General features: G+C 36.8%; 5 protein-coding genes across 13 annotated transcripts; 4 read left to right on the top strand and 1 right to left on the bottom strand.

The window, feature by feature from the left end:
- Window positions 1–399: 399 nt before the first annotated feature.
- LOC127243644 (nuclear pore complex protein NUP58) lies at window positions 400–14,777 on the top strand. 6 transcript variants are annotated; one of them, XM_051263809.1, is made up of 7 exons: window positions 401–843; window positions 943–1,057; window positions 12,346–12,418; window positions 12,503–12,810; window positions 13,258–13,756; window positions 14,062–14,102; window positions 14,527–14,777. In XM_051263809.1, exons 1-7 carry the CDS (start codon window positions 539–541, stop codon window positions 14,560–14,562), a joined length of 1,377 nt encoding a protein of 458 aa, XP_051119766.1. In that variant the 5' UTR covers window positions 401–538; the 3' UTR covers window positions 14,563–14,777. The 6 variants fall into 6 exon arrangements, with proteins under 6 accessions (XP_051119732.1, XP_051119766.1, XP_051119757.1 ...); XM_051263775.1 differs by having other exon boundaries at window positions 400–843; window positions 12,346–12,810; XM_051263800.1 differs by lacking the exons at window positions 12,346–12,418; window positions 12,503–12,810 and adding an exon at window positions 1,701–2,165.
- On the top strand, window positions 6,524–23,414 carry LOC127243707 (uncharacterized). Of its 3 annotated transcripts, none has more exons than XM_051263869.1 (4): window positions 6,524–7,033; window positions 21,503–22,004; window positions 22,495–22,518; window positions 22,785–23,414. In XM_051263869.1, the coding sequence occupies exons 2-4, from the start codon at window positions 21,827–21,829 to the stop codon at window positions 23,117–23,119; spliced, it is 537 nt and encodes a 178-aa protein (XP_051119826.1). In that variant the 5' UTR covers window positions 6,524–7,033; window positions 21,503–21,826; the 3' UTR covers window positions 23,120–23,414. The 3 variants fall into 3 exon arrangements, with proteins under 3 accessions (XP_051119826.1, XP_051119817.1, XP_051119833.1); XM_051263860.1 differs by lacking the exon at window positions 6,524–7,033 and adding an exon at window positions 21,252–21,399; XM_051263876.1 differs by lacking the exons at window positions 6,524–7,033; window positions 22,495–22,518 and adding an exon at window positions 21,252–21,399.
- On the top strand, window positions 14,918–16,173 carry LOC127243677 (methyl jasmonate esterase 1-like). The gene is made up of 3 exons (XM_051263823.1): window positions 14,918–15,334; window positions 15,408–15,539; window positions 15,633–16,173. The coding sequence occupies exons 1-3, from the start codon at window positions 14,918–14,920 to the stop codon at window positions 15,906–15,908; spliced, it is 825 nt and encodes a 274-aa protein (XP_051119780.1). The 3' UTR covers window positions 15,909–16,173.
- On the top strand, window positions 16,415–17,506 carry LOC127243696 (methyl jasmonate esterase 1-like). The gene is made up of 3 exons (XM_051263849.1): window positions 16,415–16,804; window positions 16,907–17,038; window positions 17,129–17,506. Exons 1-3 carry the CDS (start codon window positions 16,430–16,432, stop codon window positions 17,411–17,413), a joined length of 792 nt encoding a protein of 263 aa, XP_051119806.1. The 5' UTR covers window positions 16,415–16,429; the 3' UTR covers window positions 17,414–17,506.
- On the bottom strand, window positions 17,410–18,985 carry LOC127243682 (salicylic acid-binding protein 2-like). Of its 2 annotated transcripts, none has more exons than XM_051263844.1 (3): window positions 18,576–18,985; window positions 17,900–18,037; window positions 17,410–17,818 (listed from the first exon to the last, which is right to left on the bottom strand). In XM_051263844.1, exons 1-3 carry the CDS (start codon window positions 18,951–18,953, stop codon window positions 17,627–17,629), a joined length of 708 nt encoding a protein of 235 aa, XP_051119801.1. In that variant the 5' UTR covers window positions 18,954–18,985; the 3' UTR covers window positions 17,410–17,626. The 2 variants fall into 2 exon arrangements, with proteins under 2 accessions (XP_051119801.1, XP_051119794.1); XM_051263837.1 differs by having other exon boundaries at window positions 17,410–17,814; window positions 18,576–18,982.
- Window positions 23,415–23,827: the final 413 nt, after the last annotated feature.

Genomic DNA, 23,827 nt, shown 5'->3' with positions numbered 1-23,827 from the left:
TACGTACGTACACGAAAGATTTGATTTTTAAGTTGTTGAGTGGATTTTAAGGATGTATTTATTTATTTAGTTGAATTCTTCCTTAAGAAAAACCTATATTTAGGTTTTTATTTCAAAATAAATATATATATGGTCAACTTGTAATAATCCCATACTAAGTCCCTTTCATGTCTAATAATTATTCAAAACTACTATAAAACTGTGGTACTTATAGTATTATTTTTATAAATATATATATATTATGTATACGGATTGATTATTGGGCCTTTGGTGAAGACCCGGTAAATAATTTAAATGGGCTGAAGAGGGTTTTATTTATTGGGCTAGATAAGGCTAGCTGGGCCGGGTTCAAGAAAGAAGAAAGAGGTTTGAAAATAATTAATTATTTTATTTATTTTTTGGGTCTGGTGAGATGGCGCTCTTTTCTTCTTTCTCAGTCTAGGGTTTTAGGGAGAACGATGATTCCGATTCCGGCCACTTTAATATGAGGTGGATCAAGTTTCGGGTTTTCGAGCCTTGTCGTGTGTAATTCTTGACAATGGCGTTCTCATTCACTCCGCAGCAGCAGCCGCAGCAATCGCTGTTCCAGTCTCCATTTCAACAATCTTCTCCGTTTCAACAGTCTTCTCCATTTCAGCAGCAGCAGCAGCAGCAGCAGCAGTCTCCTTTCAATCTACAATTTCAGCAGCAACAGCAACAGCAGCAGCAGCAGCAACAACAACAACAGCAGGCGCAGCCCCAGTCTCAGCTCTTTCTTTTCACTAATGATAAAGCCCCCGCTAGTTATAATACTAAATGGGCGGACCTTCATCCCGACTCGCAGAAAGTCCTACTCCAAATTGAGTAATTCTCTCGTCTTTTAATCACAGATCTTTTGAGTTTTCCCCTTGAATTTGGTTTTTACTTGGATCGTTTAGGCATTGAAGTTTGTTGTGGTTGTAGGGAGAAAATATTGGAATACAGAGATGAGAGCCAGAGATTGGATCAATGTAGCAGGCTATATGACTCCTCGGTTTCCAATAATGGATTCGAGCTTGATGCTAGCTATCTTGTTCAGGTACACATTTTTCTTACACTTCTGTAATTTAGAGATGCTTGAAATTATACTCCTTTTATTTTTTTTGAATTTAAGTGATTTAGTGCACCCCCCTCCCCCACCCCAAACTGCTTGCGGCTCTCAGTGTAGCCTTTCTTATGGAGATACTAGGAATTATATATATATATATAGAATTATTTAATTTATTGAATTGACAATTATTATCATTCACTATTAAATTCCTTGTATCTGTGCTGGGACATTTTTATTTAGATTAACCGTTTTGAGAGGGATTTATTTTCTTGTTTAGCTGGTTTCTCGTGAAGCTATGAAGTTACTTTTGCAATCAGCATAACTATTGCTTGCTCTTATCGAAGGGGGAAGTCTATAAAGCTTTGTTAACTGTGCAGTGCATATTGCTCTGTTTCTCTGGCTACACTATTCAATGTTCTTTCTTTATCATTGAAGACTGGGTCTGTGGATTTGCAGCATACCTTTCAGCAGAGTCACTTGATAATATTAGACAAGAAATTCACATATTCTTTATGATTTATCCTGCGTGTCACTAGCATGTGTACTTATATTTGGTTAATTTCCTCGAAGGTTATCATTGTCATTTAGCAGGGTTTGCTTATTTGGAGTATTTCTGGTGTGTTTCTGTTAGGAACTTGGTGGTATTAGTATATCCATGGAAAGACAGAAGACAACACTACAAGAGCTAATGGCTTCTGTTAAAGATATGCTCCGAAATGCTGAAGTGGCTGTTCGATCTTTTATGATGGTACGGCCAAGGTTTCTTCACCAAAATAAAGCTACTGCAGCTAGCACCAGTGCACCTCAACCATCCACTACAAACCAAGCGTCACACAATCAAGCAGCAACAACCTCTATGGTGCCGATAATTGATTTTTACAGTGGACTACCAAAGAAGCCATCTCCCTTTTTGCAGCAAACTGTTGCTAGATTTGAGAAATATATCTCTGAATGCCATCAGTGGGTTGAAGAGCTGGAGCAGTTGTTACTTTTAGATGCTGAAAAGAGCTCTGTTAATTCAAGTTCTTCACTTTTACAGTCCCTGCCTAAGACCATGAGCAATTTACATGACTTCTTTGTGCATGTTGCAGCAAAGGTAGTGAATACTAAATTTATGTGTTGTAGGAAGTGGTGCATGTGCTTGATTATTGTGAATCATTTTTATTGTTATTCTAAATTTTGTATTTCAATTTTTGGTTTCATTTCGGCATTGTGATGCTTTATCACCAGCTGCTTATCTATCCATACTTGAATTACCACGCTAGTTGAGTTTGAATGGATTTACTCATCTTTTCTGCTACCAACTTAGTCTAGCTATCTTTTGAGAGTTTAAATTATACTGCTTTCTTCATCACTTTTGTATAGGATGATGCCATCATGTGAACACTGCAGAAACTGAAAAGTGAAACTTTGGTTTATGGAGTCTATGCACTTCTATATCACCCTGTTCACTAATAATGAGATTGTTCTATCAAACTGTTTTAATAAGGTTTATGGTTTTCTATTTTAATTGCAATGTTACTGATGGCTTGCCTTCCCTAATGATTACGTAGGTGGAAAGTATTCATCAATATATTGAATCCATGAAGGCGGCATATCTTGCAGACCAACGTCGCCGTGGTGATGGGAATGATCCGTTTCTTGAGGCTGATAGACGGGAAACAGCCAAGCAGGAGGCTGCAGCTCGAAGGGTTCACCCAACACAACATTTACCTGCTAGTTCACTACCAACTGGTCAATCTACTGGAGCGGTCGGCATCTCAGCAGCAGCTGGAGCAACAACTAATATGCCTGCAACAGTACCAGCAGCTTCAAGTGGAAGTGGATCGTCGCTCTTTTCTACACCTGCTGCTGCTACCTCAACTCCTTCCCTGTTCTCAGCTCCCACCACTTCTGTTCCAATCCCATCATTGTTTGGAACTGCTTCTTCAACACGGCCATCACCTTTTAGTTCCTTGCCAGCTTCAACATCAGCTTTTGGTGCGTCTACTCCTTTGTTTAGTTCAACCCCGGCTTCTGGAGTTTCAAGCTTTTCAACTCCTTTTGCTACAGGTTAGTTGTTTATAAATTCAGTTTTGTGTTTTTGGCTAAGCTATTAAGAGTAGTCCCAGCTCGGAAATAGAATAGACTTATGTCCTGTAATATGCTATTAATTGCTGTTGGCCATGACATTATGAAGATACATGTGAATAATACTTCTTAAAAATGTTATATCATTGACTGAATATTATGTGTTCCAGGAAACAAAGAAAAAGTTACTTATTGCATTACATTCTCATTACATCCCTATGGTATCAAACTTTTGCTTTATTCTAGTTATTTTTTATTCTCTCTGTCTTTTACTTTGTGTGAGCAGGAGCTGCAACCGGATCTGGGGCGAGCTTTGGAACTGTAGCGGTGAGTTATTTTGTCCTTTCCCTATTGTCCAATTATGGCATATTGCTTAAGCATCAGAATTCTAGAATTACGAAGTATGTCTATAGATGTAATAAGCTGTAAAAGGTTTCAGTTGGTTGAAATCAGGTGGTTCAAATTTAGTTTGAAGGGTGGTTGTTGTGTGCTGAAATTCAGTTTGGTTGTTATATGACCTGCGCTTGAATTTAGCAGCTTGATACTTTTGAACACACTGTTATTATTCTTGAATTAGTAGCCAAAATCAATGTATGCTTTTACACACAAGGTTCGAACTGATCAATCTCCACATAATTTGGTTGATTCTGTCTTTTCCTCTGCTCGCACTAATAATTAATTGCTTTTGCATTTAGTTAACATAATCAATCATTCTAACTTGCCCTCCCACATGTCCTGCAGAAAGCAAGAGTGAAAACTCGCACTGGGCGTCGCTAAGTCCGCAAGAAGATGATGCTGCAGTTACCATCTGATTTAGCTTGTTTGTCGTCTACCCACATGTAGCAATGTCGTCTTTCAATGAATGATTTTGTTGCAGCTGAAGTCGAGCCAAATGGCATTCCCGGAAACAGTTTCATCTCGGGACTTCAGACAGCCATATTCCAGGATTAGTAACCTTTACAGCTTAGCTCTCTTCCTTCCCCATCTTACATTGTTCAACCTTGTGGTTGGCAAGTATATTCATATGGTGATGTTGTCCAGTTGCCAGGAATTGTGTTCTTGTCTTAAAGATTTAGTTACTCAGCTCACCTGATCCTTTCTATTTCTATTTCTATGCAACTTTCTGATTTCAGCTGAAACATTACAAGAACGATGCTATGCTGGTTTAAGTCACATCGACTATTCGTTCATCACCACAAGTGTCATTACAAGAACGATGCTATGTGGAGCCCCACCCATGTTGTAGTGTGTGTATATATATATATACTAATACTTGTATGAGCCGCGCAAGTTTTCGTTATGGTAGAATATTTTTTGTAAATTTTTTTTATATAAATATATTGTATGAATTCATTAGCGGTGCATATTTTACATTTTTAATTTTTTGAAAAAAAAAATATAATATAAATATATTTTAGAAAAAAAAAAAATAAAAAAAAATTGACCGATTTATTTTTACCAAAGAGAAAGAGATCGAAGAGAAAGAGATCGAGAGAAAATGAAAAAAAAATAATATAAATATATTTTAAGAAAAAAATAAAAAAAATATTGACCGAATTAGTCTCATAAATGAGAGAACAACAGATAATGTAAGGGTTTTTTTTCTGTATTATTCAAAATATTATACTATCCAAAATAATATACATTGATGTATTTTAAATTTCTATAGAAATTTTAAAAATTACATATGAATATATAAATTTAAATAAAAAAACCCTTATGACAGATAATAGAGAAGAAAGAAAAAAAAAAGTCTTATTAATTGGTCGGATGAAATGAAATGAAGAGAATCGTCCAGTCAATTGGGCGGGAAAGAAAAGAGAAAGTGTCTGGTCGGAAAACCGACCTCTCAGCTTCAACCGACTTCTCGCTGGCTGCTACAAATATCCTCGAGGCCGACCGACTTCCCTCTCCAATCCTTTCCATTCCAAGGCCAACCGACTTCTCCGGTGCTCTTAATCTTCCGTCGCCTTCTTCATGGTTTCGTCACCAATCGGGCAAAATCCAGCCCTAATATTTTAATCTTCTGCAATTCCTTCATTCAGTCGGTCGTAATCCACAGGGCTGGATGGATCTGCAGCATGGCAAAAGAGGGCTTTCTTTCTCATCGTTTATTGGGCCTTTTATCTCTTACAGAAAATATATATATATATAAAGAAATGTCTGACCAAATTGGTCTGATGAAATAAAAAGAACTGTCCAACCGCGTTAGGATGAAAAAAGAAAAAGAAGTTTATGGTCAGATAAGAAAGAGGACAATCAACCATTCGGTTGACAGAAAAATGAGATAAAAAATATAATAAATTATATAAATATCAATATTTTTTTAAATTGTGCAACAAATCAATTTTAAAAAATTTAATTTTTTATTTTAAATATTATTTTATATTATACTTTTGTTTAGCTAATTTTTACAAATTTATATATATTAATATATTTGAAATTTCTAATTAAATTTTAAAAATTACATGATATATAAATCTGTAAATAAATAAACCATCAAAAAAAGAAAGAAGTTTCTGACCGCTTTGGTCGGTTGGGATGGAAAGAGAAGAGAATGAAATATAATAAATTATATAACAAAACATAATATATTAATTTTTTTAATTCTTTTTTTGGAATTGTAAATCACTATCACGTTACAATATGCAATTTAGAACTTTTTTTTTATGGTAAAATATTTTTTTTATATTAATATGTTGTATGAATTCATTAGTTTGTGTGCATATTTTGCATTTTTAATTTCTTGAAAATAAAAGATAATATAAATATATTTTAGGAAAAAAAAGAAAAAAAAAATTGTCCAACTTAGTCTTATGAGAAGAGAAGAGAATGAGTGAAAATAAATAAATAAATATAACATAAATATATTTTATAGAGAAAAGAAAAAATAAAATATTAACCGAATTAGTCTTACGAAAGAGAAAGAAAACTAGAAAAAGATAATATAAATATTCGATTATCTTATGAAAGAGGTACATAATGAGAAAAAAAAAAAAAATTTTTAAAAAAATAATAATGCGATAATAAACTTAAATAGATAAAATCGTATATAATTTTGGCCGCTCTCCCAATTACAAGGATAGAAACCTTTTGGTAGTTTGCCAATTAAAATGAATCTGTAAAAAAAATAAAAAATATCACAATAATAAAGCTATAAAAAAAATAAAAAATATCACAATTATGTCCAAGTTCGTTAAAAAATTTGAAGCTATAAAATACAGTCTTATGGTTTGAATTTTTTTTTTAATATTAAATTTTTATAATTATATAATTAAGACAAACCATACAACGGATAAATCAGATTTAAAAAATTACCAAATCTACCATAATCACCAAACTTACCATAATTACCAAACTTTCCTTACAGGAAGAAAGAATGAAAGCAAGGGCTTCTGCCCTGACGTTATATAAAATTGTTTCCGATGGGTTTTCTTCTTACCCTTCTCAATAATTCTATAATTCTAGGGCTCCGGCCGCTGAAGTGTCCGTCGTGCATTCCGGCGAGCGGCAAGCAGAAGCAGCCGATGGTCCGCTACTTAGGGCTGTAACTGACGGCGCTGGGCACCGGCGGCCTGAAGTCGAGCGTCTCCGGCTTCAGTTCCGATCAGTTCGACGAGACCGACGGGGGCGAGAGGAAGAAAATGGTGAAATTCTTTCAGTGGTTCTTCTTCTTTATCAACATCGGGCACTCGGCCGGGAATGGGGCTACGGAATCTGCGCCTGCGCCATTGTCGTCGGCCGGACGGCGTTCCTTGTCGAAGCTCCCTTGAGAATTGACCTCCATTCTTACACTATTGCGTGTTCATCTTTATTTTCCTGAGAAAATTAGCTTCGAGCGGGAGAGAGAAGCCATCGATTTGGACGCCACTGCGGTTGCTCTTAAGAATGAAAGTAGGTTCCTAATCGGCCCTATTTTTGTAACTTTTCATTCGAATTTTCATTTGCCTTCAATCTGTGGGATTTTACAATCTTCTTTTTTTTTTTCTTTTGATTGCAGAAGAGATGGAGAGAAAAAGGGAAAAAAACCTCTGTTCCGCTTTGCCCTGTCTTTTCTACTGTGCCCACCGGACCGATGTAAGTATATCTGATGCAATGGGTTTTCTGTTCTTTTCAATTATATTGGTCTGGTTCTACATTTTCTTGGTTGTTAGTTTGTTTAATAATCATATATGGTTTCTTGACATAACAGGAAACAAATCTTCGGGACAGTGGAAGTATTAAACAGAGAGCTCACTGGAAATATAAGAATGTGCTTTGAAAGGATTAAATATCATTTCAAATGCATTCGGGAAGCACGGAGGATTGCACGAGGGAAGCAGAAGGGATTTTCTCGACCGCACCAAAAAAGGGAGAATTTCGAAACTTCAACTTTTACTGGTTTTGTTTATTTGCATTGCATTCATTTTAAATTTTTCTTGCATTTAGCATTAGCATTAATTTTACGTCCCGGGATATGCATGCTTAGATTTTTATACAAAATTTTAAACGAATTATTAATCGCATACTAAATATCTTGTTTTTTTAATTATGTGTAGGTAAGCGATCGTGGACATTCCAGAGCCGACAGAAGCATGGAGGATTGCACGAGAGAAGCAGAATGGATTTTTTCGACCGCACAAAAAAAAAAAGGGAGAATTTCGAAACTTTAACTTTTACTATTTTTGTTTATTTGCATTGCATTCATTTTAAATCTTCTTTGCATTTAGCATTAGCATTTATTTTACATCCCGGGACATGCATGCTTAGATTTTCATACGAAATTTCATATGAATTATTAATCACATACTAACTATCTTGTTTTTTTATTATGTGTAGGTAAGTGATCGTGGACATTCCGGGGCCGACGGGGATGCATTTGTCCCACATTACGAACAAATGGAGGTAACCTTCTTAAATTTATTTTTCTACTTTCAAATGTGTACATACTTATATTTATTTAAAATCATTTCAGATGCATTCGGGAAGCACAGACGATTGCACGAGGGAAGCAAAAGGGATTTTCTCGACCGTACCGAAAAAAGGGAGAATTTCGAAACTTTAACTTTTACGATTTTTGTTTATTTGCATTGCATTCATTTTAAATCTTTCTTGCATTTAGCATTAGCATTAATTTTACGTCCCGAGACATGCATGCTTAGATTTTGATACAAAAGCGATCGTGGACATTCCGGGGTCGACGGGGAGGCATTTGACCCACATTACGAACAAACGGAGGTAAACTTCTTAAATTTATCTTTCTACTTTCAAATGTGTACATACTTATATTTATTTAAAACCATTTCAGATGCATTCGGGAAGCACGGAGGATTGCACAAGGGAAGCATAATGGATTTTCTCGACCGCACAAAAAAAAAAAAAAAGGGAGAATTTCGAAACTTTAACTTTTACGGTTTTTGTTTATTTGCATTGCATTCATTTTAAATCTTTCTTGCATTTAGCATTAGCATTAATTTTACGTCCCGGGACATGCATGCTTAGATTTTGATACAAAATTTCATACAAATTATTAATCGCATACTAACTATTTTGTTTTTTTATTACGTGTAAGTAAGCGATCGTGGACATTTCGGGGCCGACGGGAAGCACAGAGGATTGCACGAGGGAAGCAGAAGGGATTTTCTCGACCGCACAAAAAAAAAAAAAAAAGGGAGAATTTCGAAACTTTTATTTTTAATGTTTTTGCTTATTTACATTGCATTCATTTTAAATCTTTCTTGCATTTAGCATTAGCATTTATTTTACGTTCCAGGACATGAATGTTTAGATTTTCATACAAAATTTCATACGAATTATTAATCGTATACTAACTATCTTTTTTTTTATTATGTGTAGGTAAGCGATTGTGGACATTCCGGGGCCGACGGTGAGGCATTTGACCCACATTACGAACAAACGGAGGTAAACTTCTTAAATTTATTTTTCTACTTTCAAATGTGTACATACTTATATTTATTTAAAATCATTTCAGATGCATTCGGGAAGCACGGAGGATTGCACGAGGGACACAGAAGGGATTTTCTCGACCGTACCAAAAAAAAAGGGAGAATTTCTAATCTTTAACTTTTACTGTTTTTGTTTATTTACATTGCATTCATTTTAAATCTTTCTTGCATTTAGCATTAGCATTTATTTTTCGTCCCGGGACATGCATGCTTAGATTTTCATACAAAATTTCATACGAATTATTAATCGCATACTAACTATCTTGTTTTTTTATTATGTGTTGGTAAGCGATCGTGGACATTCCGGGGCCGACGGGGAGGCATTTGACCCACATTACAAACAAACAGAGGTAAACTTCTTAAATTTATTTTTCTATTTTCAAATATGTACATACTTATATTTATTTAAAAACATTTCAGATGCATTCGGGAAGCACGGAGGATTGCACGAGGGAAGCAGAAGGGATTTTCTCGACAACACAAAAAAAATGAAGAAATTCGAAACTTTTATTTTTATTGTTTTTGTTTATTTGCATTGCATTCATTTTAAATCTTTTTTGCATTTAGCATTAGCATTAATTTTACGTCCCGGGACATGCATGCTTAAAATTTCATATCGATTATATATCCCATACTAACTATCCTATTTTTTTATTCTGTGTGGGTAAGCGATCGTGGACATTGTGGGGCCGACGGGAATGTATTTGACCCATATTACGAACAAAAGAAGGTATGTTCTTTAAATTTATTTTTCTACTTTCAAATTATGTACTTATATTTATTTGAGATCATTTCAGATGCATTTGGGAAGCACGGATGATTGCACGAGGGAAGCACAATGGATTTTCTCGACCGCACAAAAAAAAAGGGAGAATTTTGAAACTTTTACTTTTACTGTTTTTGTTTATTTGCATTGCATTCATTTTAAATCTTTCTTGCATTTAGGATTACCATTAATTTTACGTCCCGGGACATACATGCTTAGATTTACATACAAAATTTCATACGAATTATTAGTCGCATGGTAAATATCTTGTTTTTTTTTATTATGTGTAGGTATGCGATCGTGGACATTTCGGGGCCGACGGAGATGCATTTGACCCGCATTACGAACAAACGGAGGTAATCTCCTTAAATTTATTTTTCTACTTTCAAATATGTTTATAATTATATTTAGTTAAAATCATTTCAGATGCATTCGGGAAGCACGGAGGGTTGCACGAGGGAAGCCAAAGGGATTTTCTCGACCGCACCAAAAAAAAGGGAGAAGTTCGAAACTTTTACTTTTACTGTTTTTTTTATTTGCATTGCATTTATTTTAAATCTTTCTTGCATTCAGCATTAGCATTAATTTTACGTCCTGGGACATGCATGCTTTGAATTTTATATCGATTATTTATCGCATACTAACTATCTTGTTATTTTTTTCTGTGTAGGTAAGCGATCGTGGACATTGCGGGGCCGACGGGGATGCATTTGACCTATATTACGAACATACGGAGGTAAGTTCTTTAAATTTATTTTTCTACTTTCAAATGTCTATGTATTTATAGTTATTTGAAATCATTTTAGATGCATTCGGGATGCACAGATGATTGCATGAGGGAAACACAATGGATTTTCTCGAACGCACCAAAAAAAAGGGAGAATTTCGAAACTTTTACTTTTACTGTTTTTGTTTATTTGCATTGCATTCATTTTAAATCTTTCTTACATTTAGCATTAGCATTAATTTTATGTCCCGAGACATGCATGCTTAGATTTTCATACAAAATTTTATATGAATTATTAATTTTATATCGATTATTTATCGCATACTAACTATCTTTTTTTTTTTATTATGTGTAGGTAAACGATCGTGGACATTCCGGGGCCGACGGAGATGCATTTGACCCACATTACGAACAAATAGAGGTAAACTCCTTAAATTTATTTTTCTACTTTCAAATGTCTATGTACTTATATTTATTTGAAATCATTTCAGATGCATTTGGGAAGCTCGGAGCATTGCACGAGGGAAACAGAAGGGATTTTGTCGACCGCACTAAAAAAAGGGGAGAACTTCGAAATTTTTACTTTTACTGTTTTTGTTTATTTGCATTGAGTTCGTTTTAAATCTTTCTTGCATTTAGCATTAGCATTAATTTTACGTCCCGGGACATGCATGTTTAGAATTTTATACTTTTGAACACACTGTTATTATTCTTCAATTAGTAGCCAAAATCAATGTATGCTTTTACATAGAAGGTTCGAATAAGCTGTTACTGATCAATCTCCACATAGTTTGGTTGATTGTCTTTTCCTCTGCTCACACTAATAATTGATTGCTTTTGATTTTGCTTAACAAAATCATTCTAACTTTTAATTATCCCGACTCGCAGAAAGTCCTACTCCAAATTGAGTAATTTTCTCATCTTTTAATCAAAGATCTTTTGAGTTTTCACCTTGAATTTGGTTTCTACTTGATCGATTAGGCAGTGAAGTTTGTTGTGGTTGTAGGGAGAAAATATTGAATACAGAGATGAGAGCCGGAGATTGGATCAATGTAGCAGGCTTTATGACTCCTCGGTTTCCAATAACGGATTCGAGCTTGATGCTAGCTATCTTGTTCAGGTACACATTTTTCTTACACTTCTGTAATTTAGAGATGCTTGAAATTATACTCCTTTTATTTTTTTTTTGAATTTAAGTGATTTAGTGCACCCCCCTCCCCCACCCCAAACTTCTTGCGGCTCTCAGTGTAGCTTTTCTTATAGAGATACTAGGAATTATATATATATATATACAGAATTATTGAATTTATTGAATTGACAATTATTATTATTCACTATTAGATTCCTTGTATCTGTGCTGAGACATTTTCATTTAGATTAACTGTTTTGAGAGGGATTTATTTTCTTGTTTAGCTGGTTTCTTGTGAAGCTATGAACTTACTTTTGCAATCAGCATAACTATTGCTTGCTCTTTTCGAAGGGGGGAGGTCTATAAAGCTCTGTTAACTGTGCAGTGCATATTGCTCTGTTTCTCGGGCGACGCTATTCAATGTTCTTTCTTTATCATTGAAGACTGGGTCTGTGGATTTGCAGCATACCTTTGAGCAGAGTCGCTTGATAATATTAGACAAGAAATTCACATATTCTTTATGATTTATCCTGCATGTCACTAGCATGTGTACTTATATTTGGTTAATTTCCTCGAAGGTTATCATTGTCATTTTGCAGGGTTTGCTTATTTGGAGTATTTCTGGTGTGTTTCTGTTAGGAACTTGGTGGTATTAGTATATCCATGGAAAGACAGAAGACAACACTACAAGAGCTAATGGCTTCTGTTAAAGGTATGCTCCGAAATGCTGAAGTGGCTGTTCGATCTTTTATGATGGTACGGCCAAGGTTTCTTCACCAAAATAAAGCTACTGCAGCTAGCACCAGTGCACCTCAACCATCCACTACAAACCAAGCGTCACACAATCAAGCAGCAACAACCTCTATGGTGCCGATAATTGATTTTTACAGTGGACTACCAAAGGAGCCATCTCCCTTTTTGCAGCAAACTGTTGCTAGATTTGAGAAATATATCTCTGAATGCCATCAATGGGTTGAAGAGCTGGAACAGTTGTTACTCTTAGATGCTGAAAAGAGCTCTGTTAATTCAAGTTCTTCACTTTTACAGTCCCTGCCTAAGACCATGAGCAATTTACATGACTTCTTTGTGCATGTTGCAGCAAAGGTAGTGAATACTAAATTTATGTGTTGTAGGAAGTGGTGCATGTGCTTGATTATTGTGAATCACTTTTATCGTTATTCTATATTTTGTATTTCAATTTTTGGTTTCATTTCGGCATTGTGATGCTTTATCACCAGCTGCCTATCTATCTTACCACGCTAGTTGAGTTTGAATGGACTTCCTCATCTTTTCTGCTACCAACTTAGTCTAGCTATCTTTTGAGAGTTTAAATTATGCTGCTTTCTTCATCACTTTTGTATAGGATGATGCCATCATGTGAACACTGCAGAAACTGAAAAGTGAAACTTTGGTTTATGGAGTCTATGCACTTCTATATCACCCTGTTCACTAATAATGAGATTGTTCTATCAAACTGTTTTAATAAGGTTTATGGTTTTCTATTTTAATTGCAATGTTACTGATGGCTTGCCTTCCCTAATGATTACGTAGGTGGAAAGTATTCATCAATATATTGAATCCATGAAGGCGGCATATCTTGCAGACCATCGTCGCCGTGGTGATGGGAATGATCTGTTTCTTGAAACTGATAGACGGGAAACAGCCAAGCAGGAGGCTGCAGCTCGAAGGGTTCACCCAACACAACATTTACCTGCTAGTTCACTACCAACTGGTCAATCTACTGGAGCGGTCGGCATCTCAGCAGCAGCTGGAGCAACAACTAATATGCCTGCAACAGTACCAGCAGCTTCAAGTGGAAGTGGATCGTCGCTCTTTTCTACACCTGCTGCTGCTACCTCAACTCCTTCCCTGTTCTCAGCTCCCACCACTTCTGTTCCAATCCCATCATTGTTTGGAACTGCTTCTTCAACACGGCCATCACCTTTTAGTTCCTTGCCAGCTTCAACATCAGCTTTTGGTGCGTCTACTCCTTTGTTTAGTTCAACCCCGGCTTCTGGAGTTTCAAGCTTTTCAACTCCTTTTGCTACAGGTTAGTTGTTTATAAATTCAGTTTTGTGTTTTTGGCTAAGCTATTAAGAGTAGTCCCAGCTCGGAAATAGAATAGACTTATGTCCTGTAATATGCTATTAATTGCTGTTGGCCATGACATTATGAAGATACATGTGAATAATACTTCTTAAAAATGTTATTATCATTGACTGAATATTATGTGTTCCAGGAAACGAAGAAAAAGTCACTTATTGCATTACATTCTCATTACATCCTTATGGTATCAAACTTTTGCTTTATTCTAGTTATTTTTTATTCTCTCTGTCTTTTACTTTGTGTGAGCAGGAGCTGCAACCGGATCTGGGGCGAGCTTTGGAACTGTAGCGGTGAGTTATTTTGTCCTTTCCCTATTGTCCAATTATGGCATATTGCTTAAGCATCAGAATTCTAGAATTACGAAGTATGTCTATAGATGTAATAAGCTGTAAAAGGTTTCAGTTGGTTGAAATCAGGTGGTTCAAATTTAGTTTGAAGGGTGGTTGTTGTGTGCTGAAATTCAGTTTGGTTGTTAAATGGCCTGCGCTTGAACAAGATTGAATTTAGCAGCTTGATACTTTTGAACACACTGTTATTATTCTTGAATTAGTAGCCAAAATCAATGTATGCTTTTACACACAAGGTTCGAACTGATCAATCTCCACATAGTTTGGTTGATTCTGTCTTTTCCTCTGCTCGCACTAATAATTAATTGCTTTTGCATTTAGTTAACATAATCAATCATTCTAACTTGCCCTCCCACATGTCCTGCAGAAAGCAAGAGTGAAAACTCGCACCGGACGTCGCTAAGTCAAAAGAAGATGATGCTACGTAGCCTTTATCTCGGGACTTCAGACAGCAGATATTCCAAGATTAGTAGCCTTTACAGCTTTGCTCTCTTCCTTCTCCATCTTACATTGTTCAACCTTGTGGTTGGCAAGTACGGTACTCATTACAACATTGTATTAATACAGTGGTAAAACTAAATCCTCCCTTGTTAACCCCCCATCATGTGTTTCCATATTTTATTCCATTGTTTATTGATTAAAACAAAAAGACGAGATTACCTACTACTGGACAGAATATTAGGTCATTTTATAGCTGTTGCTGTTAATTAAATGTTTTGGACAACTTCATCCAAAACTTTGGTTTTATAAGCCACGTGATGCAGTCCAGAAGAGACAACAATTTTCCGGACATGGAAATGGAATGTGCCGGAAAGACCAACCAGTCCCACTTCGTGCTCATTCACGGTGCCGGCCATGGCGCCTGGTGCTGGTACAAAGTTGCGACAAGCCTGAGAGTCGACGGCCACCGTGTCACCGCCCTGGACATGGCAGCCTCCGGAGCTGATCCCAAACCTTTGAAGGATGTGAGCTCCTTGTCCGATTACTGCAAGCCGTTGATCAATTTCTTGGAGGCTCTACCGTTTGGCGAGAAAGTGGTCCTTGTCGGCCACAGCATGGGTGGATTTTGTCTATCTCTTGCGATGGAAACCTTCCCGGAGAAAATCGCATTGGCTGTTTTCGCCGCGGCTTTTATGCCGGGACCTGATTTGCCCGCTTCAGCCGTCTATGCTGAGGTATGTCGACGACCATTTTGGCCTGGGTCTCCTAATTTTGCATACTTTATTTATATGCTTGTATCTTCTGCAGCTCCCAAGGCATCTGGATTCTTACATGGATTCAGAATATTCTTTCGACAATGGAGTCGAGAACCCTCCGACTTCCATGGTGTTTGGGCCCGAGTTCTTGGCTTCTCGATTGTATCAGCTTTGTCCTCCCCAGGTTAGCGCCGGGCAGGGGTCAGGGCAGGATTTGGAACCATCGTTGTTCTGTCGATGATGTTGATTTTTGTGTGTTTGGATCGACCTAAAACAGGACTTGACTCTTGCAACGTTGTTGTTGAGGCCAGTGGGTGTTCTTAACCAGATGGATGAACTGGCGCTTTCGCGGGAAAGATATGGCTCGGTTCGACGTGCGTACGTAGTTTGTGGAAGTGATCTAACTCTGAAACAGGGCTTCCAGGAATGGCAGATTGAGAGGAACCCAGTTGATGAAGTGAAGTTCATTGCAGGCGCGGATCATATGGTGATGTTGTCCGGTTGCCAGGAATTGTGTTCCTGTCTTAAAGATTTAGTCACTAAGTTCTCCTGATCCTTTCTATTTCTATTTCTATGCAACTTTCTGATTTCAGCTGAAACATTACGAGAACGATGCTATGCTGGTTTATGTCACATCGACTATTCGTTCATCACAACAAGTGCCATTCAAGGAACGATGCTATGTGGAGCCCCACCCATGTTCTAGTGTGTGTGTGTATATATATATATATATATATATATACACAACACTTTTAACTAGTATATATATGTAGTATATATACTATATGGCCTACACTTCATAATTCAACAAAACTGAACATGTATTCACAACTACAAAATTAGATTCTTGCTAGATGTCACGATCCAACCATTCATGTTGGGACAACATGTCAACATGATTTAATTAGTATTTATTTTGACTAGACTTACATATGAGTTTCCTCGTTCACACGTAATCCTATCGTATGTTGTGGAGTGGAAGGATGAGTTCATCCATGACATTAATTTTATACCACACAATATATACACAAGGATTACGACCAGCTAGCAAAAATCTAGTTTTGATAAGAGGAAATGGAACACAGCGGAAAGGACCACCACCACTTCGTCCTGGTTCACGGCTCCGGCCACGGCGCCTGGTGCTGGTACAAGGTGGCCACCGCTCTGCGATCGGACGGCCACCGTGTCACCGCTCTAGACATGGCGGCCTCCGGCGCCAATCCCAACCGTCTGGAGGAGCTGAGCTCATTGTCCGACTACTCCCAGCCGTTGATCGAATTCATGGCTTCTTTGCCGTCCGATGAAAGGGTCGTCCTCGTCGGCCACAGCATGGGCGGCTGTGGTGTATGTCTCGCCGTGGAAGCCTTCCCGGAGAAAGTCGCCGTTGCGGTCTTCGCCGCCGCGTTCATGGCGGGGCCTGACGCCTCCGCCGACGTCGTTTATGCAGAGGTATGGCGCAATTACCGTAATGCCCTCAGCTTCAGGAACACCACAGTAGTGAAATATATATATACATATATGTTGTTGTTAATTCCTTCTTAACAATTACAGATTCATAAGCACGTGGATTCTTACATGGACTGTAAATTCTTTTTCGACAATGGGGACGACAAGCCCCCAACCTCATTGCTTTTGGGCCCTAATTTCTTGTCTTCCAGAATGTACCAAATGTCTCCTCCCCAGGTCAGGCCAGACAACCTCAATTCAATTTCCAGACACATTATTTATCGCTTCTTTTTCATTACATAGCCAACTGATTGTTCTTCCCGGCAGGACTTGACTCTCGCGACAATGCTGGTGAGGCCAATCGGATTTCTCGAACAGATGAAAAAGCTCGAGCTCGATCTATCCGAGGAAAAGTTCGGCTCAGTTCGACGCGCCTACGTGGGTTGTGAAATGGATACCTTCATAAAACAGGACGTATTGGAATGGCTGATTCAGAAGACTCCAGTCGATGAAGTGAAGATCATCACAGGGGCAGATCACATGGTCATGCTCTCAAAGCCTCTGGAATTTTGTTCCTGTCTTAAAGATTTAGCCGATAAATTTAAAAATTGAAGAAAGAAAAAAGGCCATAGCCAATAATGTATCCATAAATAAAAGTATATCAAATTCATTACATTACATTATAAGATACATATATTGCATTGATTGCAATTGCAACCTTAGTCTAATCAATGATACTCGGCAGCAATCTTGGTAAGAGATTCGGAAAGCTGTCGAGGCGTGGACAACATGGCCATGTGGTCAGCCTCGGCAATTTCAACGACTTCATCCACTCCTCCATTGGCCTCGATCATCCAACGCTGGAAGGAGGCCGGAATGCCGATGTCCTGTCCGCACACAATGTACACTTTCTTGACTGCTCCAAACCTTTCTTTTGAGAGTGGTTCCATTTGGGACAGATCTTCGAGGAACAAAGAGCTTGGCCTTATCAGAATTGTTCCCAATGCCACATCCTAACTAAGTTTGCTTGATTAATTATATAACCATCATTGTAATAATTATAGCATATGAAACTAAATTCTCTGTTTCAAATTATACCTCTGGAGGACTTAAATTGTAGAGCCTGTCGGAGATGAATTTAGGACCAAAAGTCATTGAACTTAAGGGACTTTCTGGCGGGCGGGCAGGTGAGAATTGTGTATCCTCCCAATTCTCTGCTGGAATTCTCTCCACAAACTGTATAAGATGTTAAAACAATTTTTAATTTAAAAATATATAACTTTTATTCAAAATATTGCTTTCAAATACTATTGTTTAATTAAGAAATTAAATCTAAATGTGTCACGGTCTAGAGGGCAAAGCATGATCGTAAAATTTTTACCAATATAATTCAATTATAATTAATTAAGTCACGTGTTAAATAAATTGGTGGCAGTATTATTGGCCCTAGATGTAAGTAGGGTTTGTAAGTCGTAACCAAGTGGGCCAACATAATAAATACCCGGTCCAAACCGGGTTTAAAATTTGAGCAGATGAAAATTTTAGGGTGTGGTTGTTACTGTTTTCATTCTTGTCGTTGTAAACTCTAATATCTTTTCTGTTCAAAAGATATCATACCAAACACATAATTTATAACCGACTGAAATATTCGGAGAATCTATTTATGTATATTTTTTTTATCAAAGCAATCTTATACACTTTTCCCTCATTAAAACTACAATATCCAAAATCAGATCTCTGGCAAATCCAAATTTAAATTTATTAAAAAATTCACCTGTTCCATGACGTAGGAAGGCTTATGTTCCAAATCAGGCAAGAAAGCCGTCACGAAAACCGCCACGGAGATACTGTCGGGGTACCTCTCCATCGCCGCCGCCAAGTTCACCCCGCCGAGGCTGTGCCCGACCAGGACCACCTTCTCCGGCGGCGGGATCGCCGCCAGAATCTCCAGCAACGGCTGGTTGTAGTCGTCGAAGGAGCAAAGGTCCTGCAGGCGCCTCAGGTCGGTGCCGGTGGCCGCCAGGTCAAAGGCGGTGACGCGGTGGCCCGCCGCCTCCAGGAGCGGCTTCAGCTTGTACCAGGTCCAGGCGCCGTGGCCGGCGCCGTGGACCAGAACAATGTGCGGCTGCTGCTGCTTCTTTCCAGAATCCATGGCGATTTCAAGCTTCTTGCCTGACTGCCTCTCGAACTTGTTTATATGGAAGGAAGATGATAAATGATGGATGAATTATTTTTTAGCCAGAAAAAAAAAATAAATAAATATATAAATAAATAAAATTGATACATATTAAAAATGAAATTATTGGTCCACTTAACAAAATATTTTTAAGTAAACACGATTGTGCTTTATGACAGAACAGTATAGTTAATCATTAATGTGCCTTTATTATCAGTTGAATTTTTGAGTTAGAAAATGGATTATAGTGGATTTATTTAATTCATAATTTGATATTATGTAATATATATAAAACTAAAAAATATTAAAATATGTATTTAATTATTTTAATAAAATATATATAATATTGATGTTTTTAGTAGAAAAAGAAAGTTTATATCATAAAAAGAAGTAAAAAATATAAATATTTATTTATATGTAATTAATATAAATTAATTTTGCTAGTAAATGATAAGTTTTAAATATAAAAACTGTAACCAAACGCTGTGGTGGAGGCATGAACAGTGTATATATTATCTAAATATGCAAAGTATTTGATCATTGCGGTAGGTATATTGATGCATCTAACTTCCACCACTCTTCCTTTCCATTAATTTTATAGTAATTTAATAAATATAATATTATATTGGTTTATTCATATAACAAACAAAAGTATATTGATAAATTTATGAGTGACATAGTGAGATGAGAATTTATTTATTTTCTTGATAAATTGAACATATAACTAATATTTGTAAGTAAATGTAATTTTAGTCTCCATTTTTCATTTGATCATGTTCAATTTATCAGTTAAATTTCTCTGGACTTCCATCTCCAAATTTCTGCATGTTCGTCCATCCACTTTTGGGTCATCTCATATATATTGACTAATTCCACGTGATTTCAAAGTTGGAGTGATTTGTGTCGTATAGACAATTTTTGAATAATATCGATATAAAAACCTTTTTACCCAAATGTGGCTGGGTTAAGAAATAAATTATTTAAATTAGTTTGATCAATTACTAATAAACTCATAGGCTCACAAATCAAATTTAACACTTCTTAATTAAAATTTTATGTCAAATATGAAATTAAACATATGGGACTATTTATATTAGGCCGCGCAATTAATAAATACAGTGGAGTTGTCGCTTGATATATGTATAAGCTATTGCGTGTTAGATTTCTCATTATTTTATTATTATTAGTGTTTTTTTGGTGTTAGATTTCTCATTATTAATTAAATGTCATGTTGCACTAATTTAAAGAAATTAATATGGATAAGATACTGTCTAGATTTGAATTTAAGTGGAAGAAAACAATATTGACGTACATAAAAAATAATAATAAATAATTGAATTATTATCATCGCGGCATCCCCAAATGTTTATAATACAGACAAATGATATTAATATTATATTTCATAATTTGTGTCGTACTATTGATTTTGTCGCCACAACATTTGTTTGATTCAACTTTATTATAAATTTGGGTTTATTGGCTTTGTTTTTTTATATTTTGATTTATTTATTTTTTTAGAAAAAATAAAACAATAATAAATTTAAATAGATAAAATCGTATATAATTTTGGCCATTCACCCAATTACAAGGATAAAAATCTTTTGGTAGGATGTCAATTAAATGCGTTACACTATCACATATATTGTCAAAATATCACAATAATGAAGCTATAAAAAATAAAATATATCACAATAATGTCGAAGTTTGTTGAAAATTTTAAAGCTATAAAATACAGTCTTTATGTGAAAAATATGGTTTGAATTTTTTTTTAATATTAATTTTTTTATAATTATATAATTTTGAAATAGTATTTTAAAATTAACACAAATCATTAATAAACGGATACATCAGATTTAAAAAATTACCAAATCTACCATAATTACCAAACTTTCCTTACATGAAGAAAGAATGAAAGCAAGGGCTTCTGCCCTGACGTTATATAAAATTGTTTCCGATGGGTTTTCTTTTTACCCTTCTCAATAATTCTATAATTCTAGGGCTCCGGCCGCTGAAGTGTCCGGCGTGCATTCCGGCGAGCGGCAAGCAGAAGCAGCCGATGGTCCGCTACTTAGGGCTGTAACTGACGGCGCTGGGCACCGGCGGCCTGAAGTCGAGCGTCTCCGGCTTCAGTTCCGATCAGTTCGACGAGACCAACGGCGGCGAGAGGAAGAAAATGGTGAATTCTTTCCGTGGTTCTTCTTCTTCATCAACATCGGGCACTCGGCCGGGAATGGGGCAACGGAATCTGCGCCTGCGCCATTGTCGTCGGACGGACGGCGTTCCTTGTCGAAGCTCCCTTGAGAATTGACCTCCATTCTTACACTGTTGCGTGTTCATATTTATTTTCCTGAGAAAACTAGCTTCGAGCGGGAGAGAGAAGCCGTCGATTTGGACGCCACCGCTGTTGCTCTTAAGAATGAAAGTACGTTCCTAATCGGCCCTATTTTTGTAACTTTTCATTCGAATTTTCATTTGCCTTCAATCTGTGGGATTTTACAAATTTATTTATTTATTTTTTTTTGCAGAAGAGATGGAGAGAAAAAGGGAAGAAACCTCTGTTCCGCTTTGCCCTGTCTTTTTATATAATATAAGAATAAAATAATAATAAAATTTCTATTGTTTCTGTCAATCAAATGAACTATCACCATTTTAATAGTCTCTCCCCTCCCCTGGCTTGAACCAAACATACCCTAAGATCTTTCGGCAGAAGAGTTTCCCGATCCAGTGGAATATTGGAGGCAGATAATTCAAGAATTCTGATATTGAATCTGTGATTCATTTTTTAGTTTCTACAAATTGATCTCAACATTTGCTGTTCACGAATCTCAATCTCGCAGGCGAATTGGTAAATGACGGTGAGGACGGGGGTTTTGAAGGCGGCGCTGGGGCTGATGGCGACGTGCCTGGCGGCGTACATAGTTGGTCCGCCGCTGTATTGGCATTTGATTGAAGCTTTCGGATCCACTGGTTGTCCGCCTTGTGACTGTGACTGTGATTCGTTGCCTGATCTTCTCTCCATTCCCCAAGGTCTCAATTTGTTTTCGGATTTGATTTGATTCAACTCGAATCTCTTTTCAGTAATTAATCATAAATTGCGTGTGCGTTTGTCTGCATTCTCTTCAATTGTCTATTAGGAACTGGCTTTGCGACGTGTTTTTCCGTGAAATTGACGCCGCTTGTTGTATCGAATACAATTTACTTCATAGGACAAATTTGATTCTTAGCACAACTATTTTCCCCCGAAATGATACAATGAATTCGTAGCTACGAGTGCTTACCTTTCTGGTGTTATATGCTGTAGTTGGGGTAATGTGTTGTGACATTTTTGCATTCTCTGTTAATTGTTTAAGTCAAAATGCATATTCATTGAGGATTCACAATATAAAGTTGTTCAAATGGTTCAGTTGCTTCAGGTTGATCTATGGAGAAATTCCTTTCTATTTTTTCATTTTCCTTGTTTGATTTTAATCCTCTGTTGAGCAGCTGTATGTTGATTACTTGTTTACATGTCTTGCAGGAGTTAATAATGGTTCCATTACAGGTGAGCAAACAGTTTCTTTCTGTTGATCACTTTCAGTTTCTGGTGTTACATGCTGTAATTGCGGTCATGTGTTGTGACATTTTTGCATTCTCTGTTAAATTGTTCGAGTCAAAATGCAGATTCATTGAGGATTCACAATATAAAGTTGTTTCAAATGGTTGTTCTTGAATTGACTATACCATTGCTACATTTGGGAAGGACTAACTACTATGGATGCAAATAGAACCACTCAATACATTAACATATACCACCAACTCATATTGCAGATTGTGCTAAGCACAACCCGGACGAGAACAAGGATGCGCAGAAGAAATTAGCAGAATTGTTGTCCGAGGAGCTAAAACAGCGAACAGCCGAGGCTTTGGAGAAGCAGCAGCGCGCAAACAAGGCGCTGCTCGAGGCCAAGAAGATGGCATCCCAATACCAGAAAGAGGCAGACAAATGCAATTCTGGAATGGAGACTTGTGAGGAGGCAAGGGAGAAGTCGGAAGCCAATTTGTTATCCCAGAAACAGTTAACAGTTTTGTGGGAGCAAAGGGCTCGACAAAAGGGCTGGAACGACGGCAATGCCAGGTCTCAGGGCAATGCTCAGGCCATCTAACAAGCAACCAATCTTCCTCTAGATTCAAGTTTGAAGGTACTAATACCTCACCCCCCCTCATTCAATTAATTTTTTTCTAATCCTTTTAAAAGTTTTTGATAAAAATTTCTGTCCTAAGAGTGACATATAATATACCATCTTATGGGGAGCCAATGAGTGCTTGAGCTTCCAGCATTGATTAAGAATCCTTGTCCCTGATGCAACTCTGGAATTCTTGTCCATTGGGTTGTGGGTATTTTGTATTGGGCCTTTTATTTACTTTATGAATTATATATATCTTGTGGGTTGATGGTGATGAGATAATGTTAAATATGATTGGATGCATGGAAATGGAATGATAAAGGGGGATGGAGATTGGGGTAACGTGGTGTTGAGTCACATTGGATTTGGGAAAGTGGGGCCATGAGTGTGCATGCTGTCATTCTTGCATCACTGTTACTACTACTTTAATCGGGCCACTATGGTTTGTCTCCAGCATTTTGTTGAATGTTTAGCATGTGAAAGTGTAAGAATAAAAATCTGTCCTAATCTTGGAAGAATCAATCAATCAATCAATCCTCACACCTTCCAATGACTGCTTGTCTTAGATTTCACATATGTTATATGTATACACACATATATAGCCCAAACGTACATTCATACTTTCATACATGCATGCATGTGTTTTTTTTTTATATATATACTACTGTTCCTGCTTCAGTTGCAAGT

This window comes from Andrographis paniculata, unplaced genomic scaffold (genome assembly GCF_009805555.1).
Source record: "Andrographis paniculata isolate CXL003 unplaced genomic scaffold, ASM980555v1 Contig19END, whole genome shotgun sequence".
NCBI classification, from domain to species: domain Eukaryota; kingdom Viridiplantae; phylum Streptophyta; class Magnoliopsida; order Lamiales; family Acanthaceae; genus Andrographis; species Andrographis paniculata.
Note: the sequence above shows the minus strand (reverse complement) of the source record. Positions and strands in the feature narration are given on the sequence as shown.

Excerpts from the sequence above, each read along its gene's own strand:
- LOC127243644 (XM_051263775.1), top strand. The coding sequence starts at position 539 with ATGGCGTTCTCATTCACTCCGCAGCAGCAGCCGCAGCAATCGCTGTTC. Across the intron at positions 12,811-13,257 it reads TTGTGCATGTTGCAGCAAAG|GTGGAAAGTATTCATCAATA; the intron begins GTAGTGAATACT and ends ATGATTACGTAG. Across the intron at positions 13,757-14,061 it reads TTCAACTCCTTTTGCTACAG|GAGCTGCAACCGGATCTGGG; the intron begins GTTAGTTGTTTA and ends TTGTGTGAGCAG.
- LOC127243707 (XM_051263869.1), top strand. The coding sequence starts at position 21,827 with ATGACGGTGAGGACGGGGGTTTTGAAGGCGGCGCTGGGGCTGATGGCG. Across the intron at positions 22,005-22,494 it reads TCTTCTCTCCATTCCCCAAG|GAGTTAATAATGGTTCCATT; the intron begins GTCTCAATTTGT and ends CATGTCTTGCAG. Across the intron at positions 22,519-22,784 it reads TAATAATGGTTCCATTACAG|ATTGTGCTAAGCACAACCCG; the intron begins GTGAGCAAACAG and ends CTCATATTGCAG.
- LOC127243696 (XM_051263849.1), top strand. The coding sequence starts at position 16,430 with ATGGAACACAGCGGAAAGGACCACCACCACTTCGTCCTGGTTCACGGC. Across the intron at positions 16,805-16,906 it reads CCGACGTCGTTTATGCAGAG|ATTCATAAGCACGTGGATTC; the intron begins GTATGGCGCAAT and ends TAACAATTACAG. Across the intron at positions 17,039-17,128 it reads ACCAAATGTCTCCTCCCCAG|GACTTGACTCTCGCGACAAT; the intron begins GTCAGGCCAGAC and ends TCTTCCCGGCAG.
- LOC127243682 (XM_051263837.1), bottom strand. The coding sequence starts at position 18,953 with ATGGATTCTGGAAAGAAGCAGCAGCAGCCGCACATTGTTCTGGTCCAC. Across the intron at positions 18,038-18,575 it reads CTTCCTACGTCATGGAACAG|TTTGTGGAGAGAATTCCAGC; the intron begins GTGAATTTTTTA and ends CATCTTATACAG. Across the intron at positions 17,815-17,899 it reads ACAATTTAAGTCCTCCAGAG|GATGTGGCATTGGGAACAAT; the intron begins GTATAATTTGAA and ends AAACTTAGTTAG.
- LOC127243677 (XM_051263823.1), top strand. The coding sequence starts at position 14,918 with ATGCAGTCCAGAAGAGACAACAATTTTCCGGACATGGAAATGGAATGT. Across the intron at positions 15,335-15,407 it reads CTTCAGCCGTCTATGCTGAG|CTCCCAAGGCATCTGGATTC; the intron begins GTATGTCGACGA and ends TATCTTCTGCAG. Across the intron at positions 15,540-15,632 it reads ATCAGCTTTGTCCTCCCCAG|GACTTGACTCTTGCAACGTT; the intron begins GTTAGCGCCGGG and ends GACCTAAAACAG.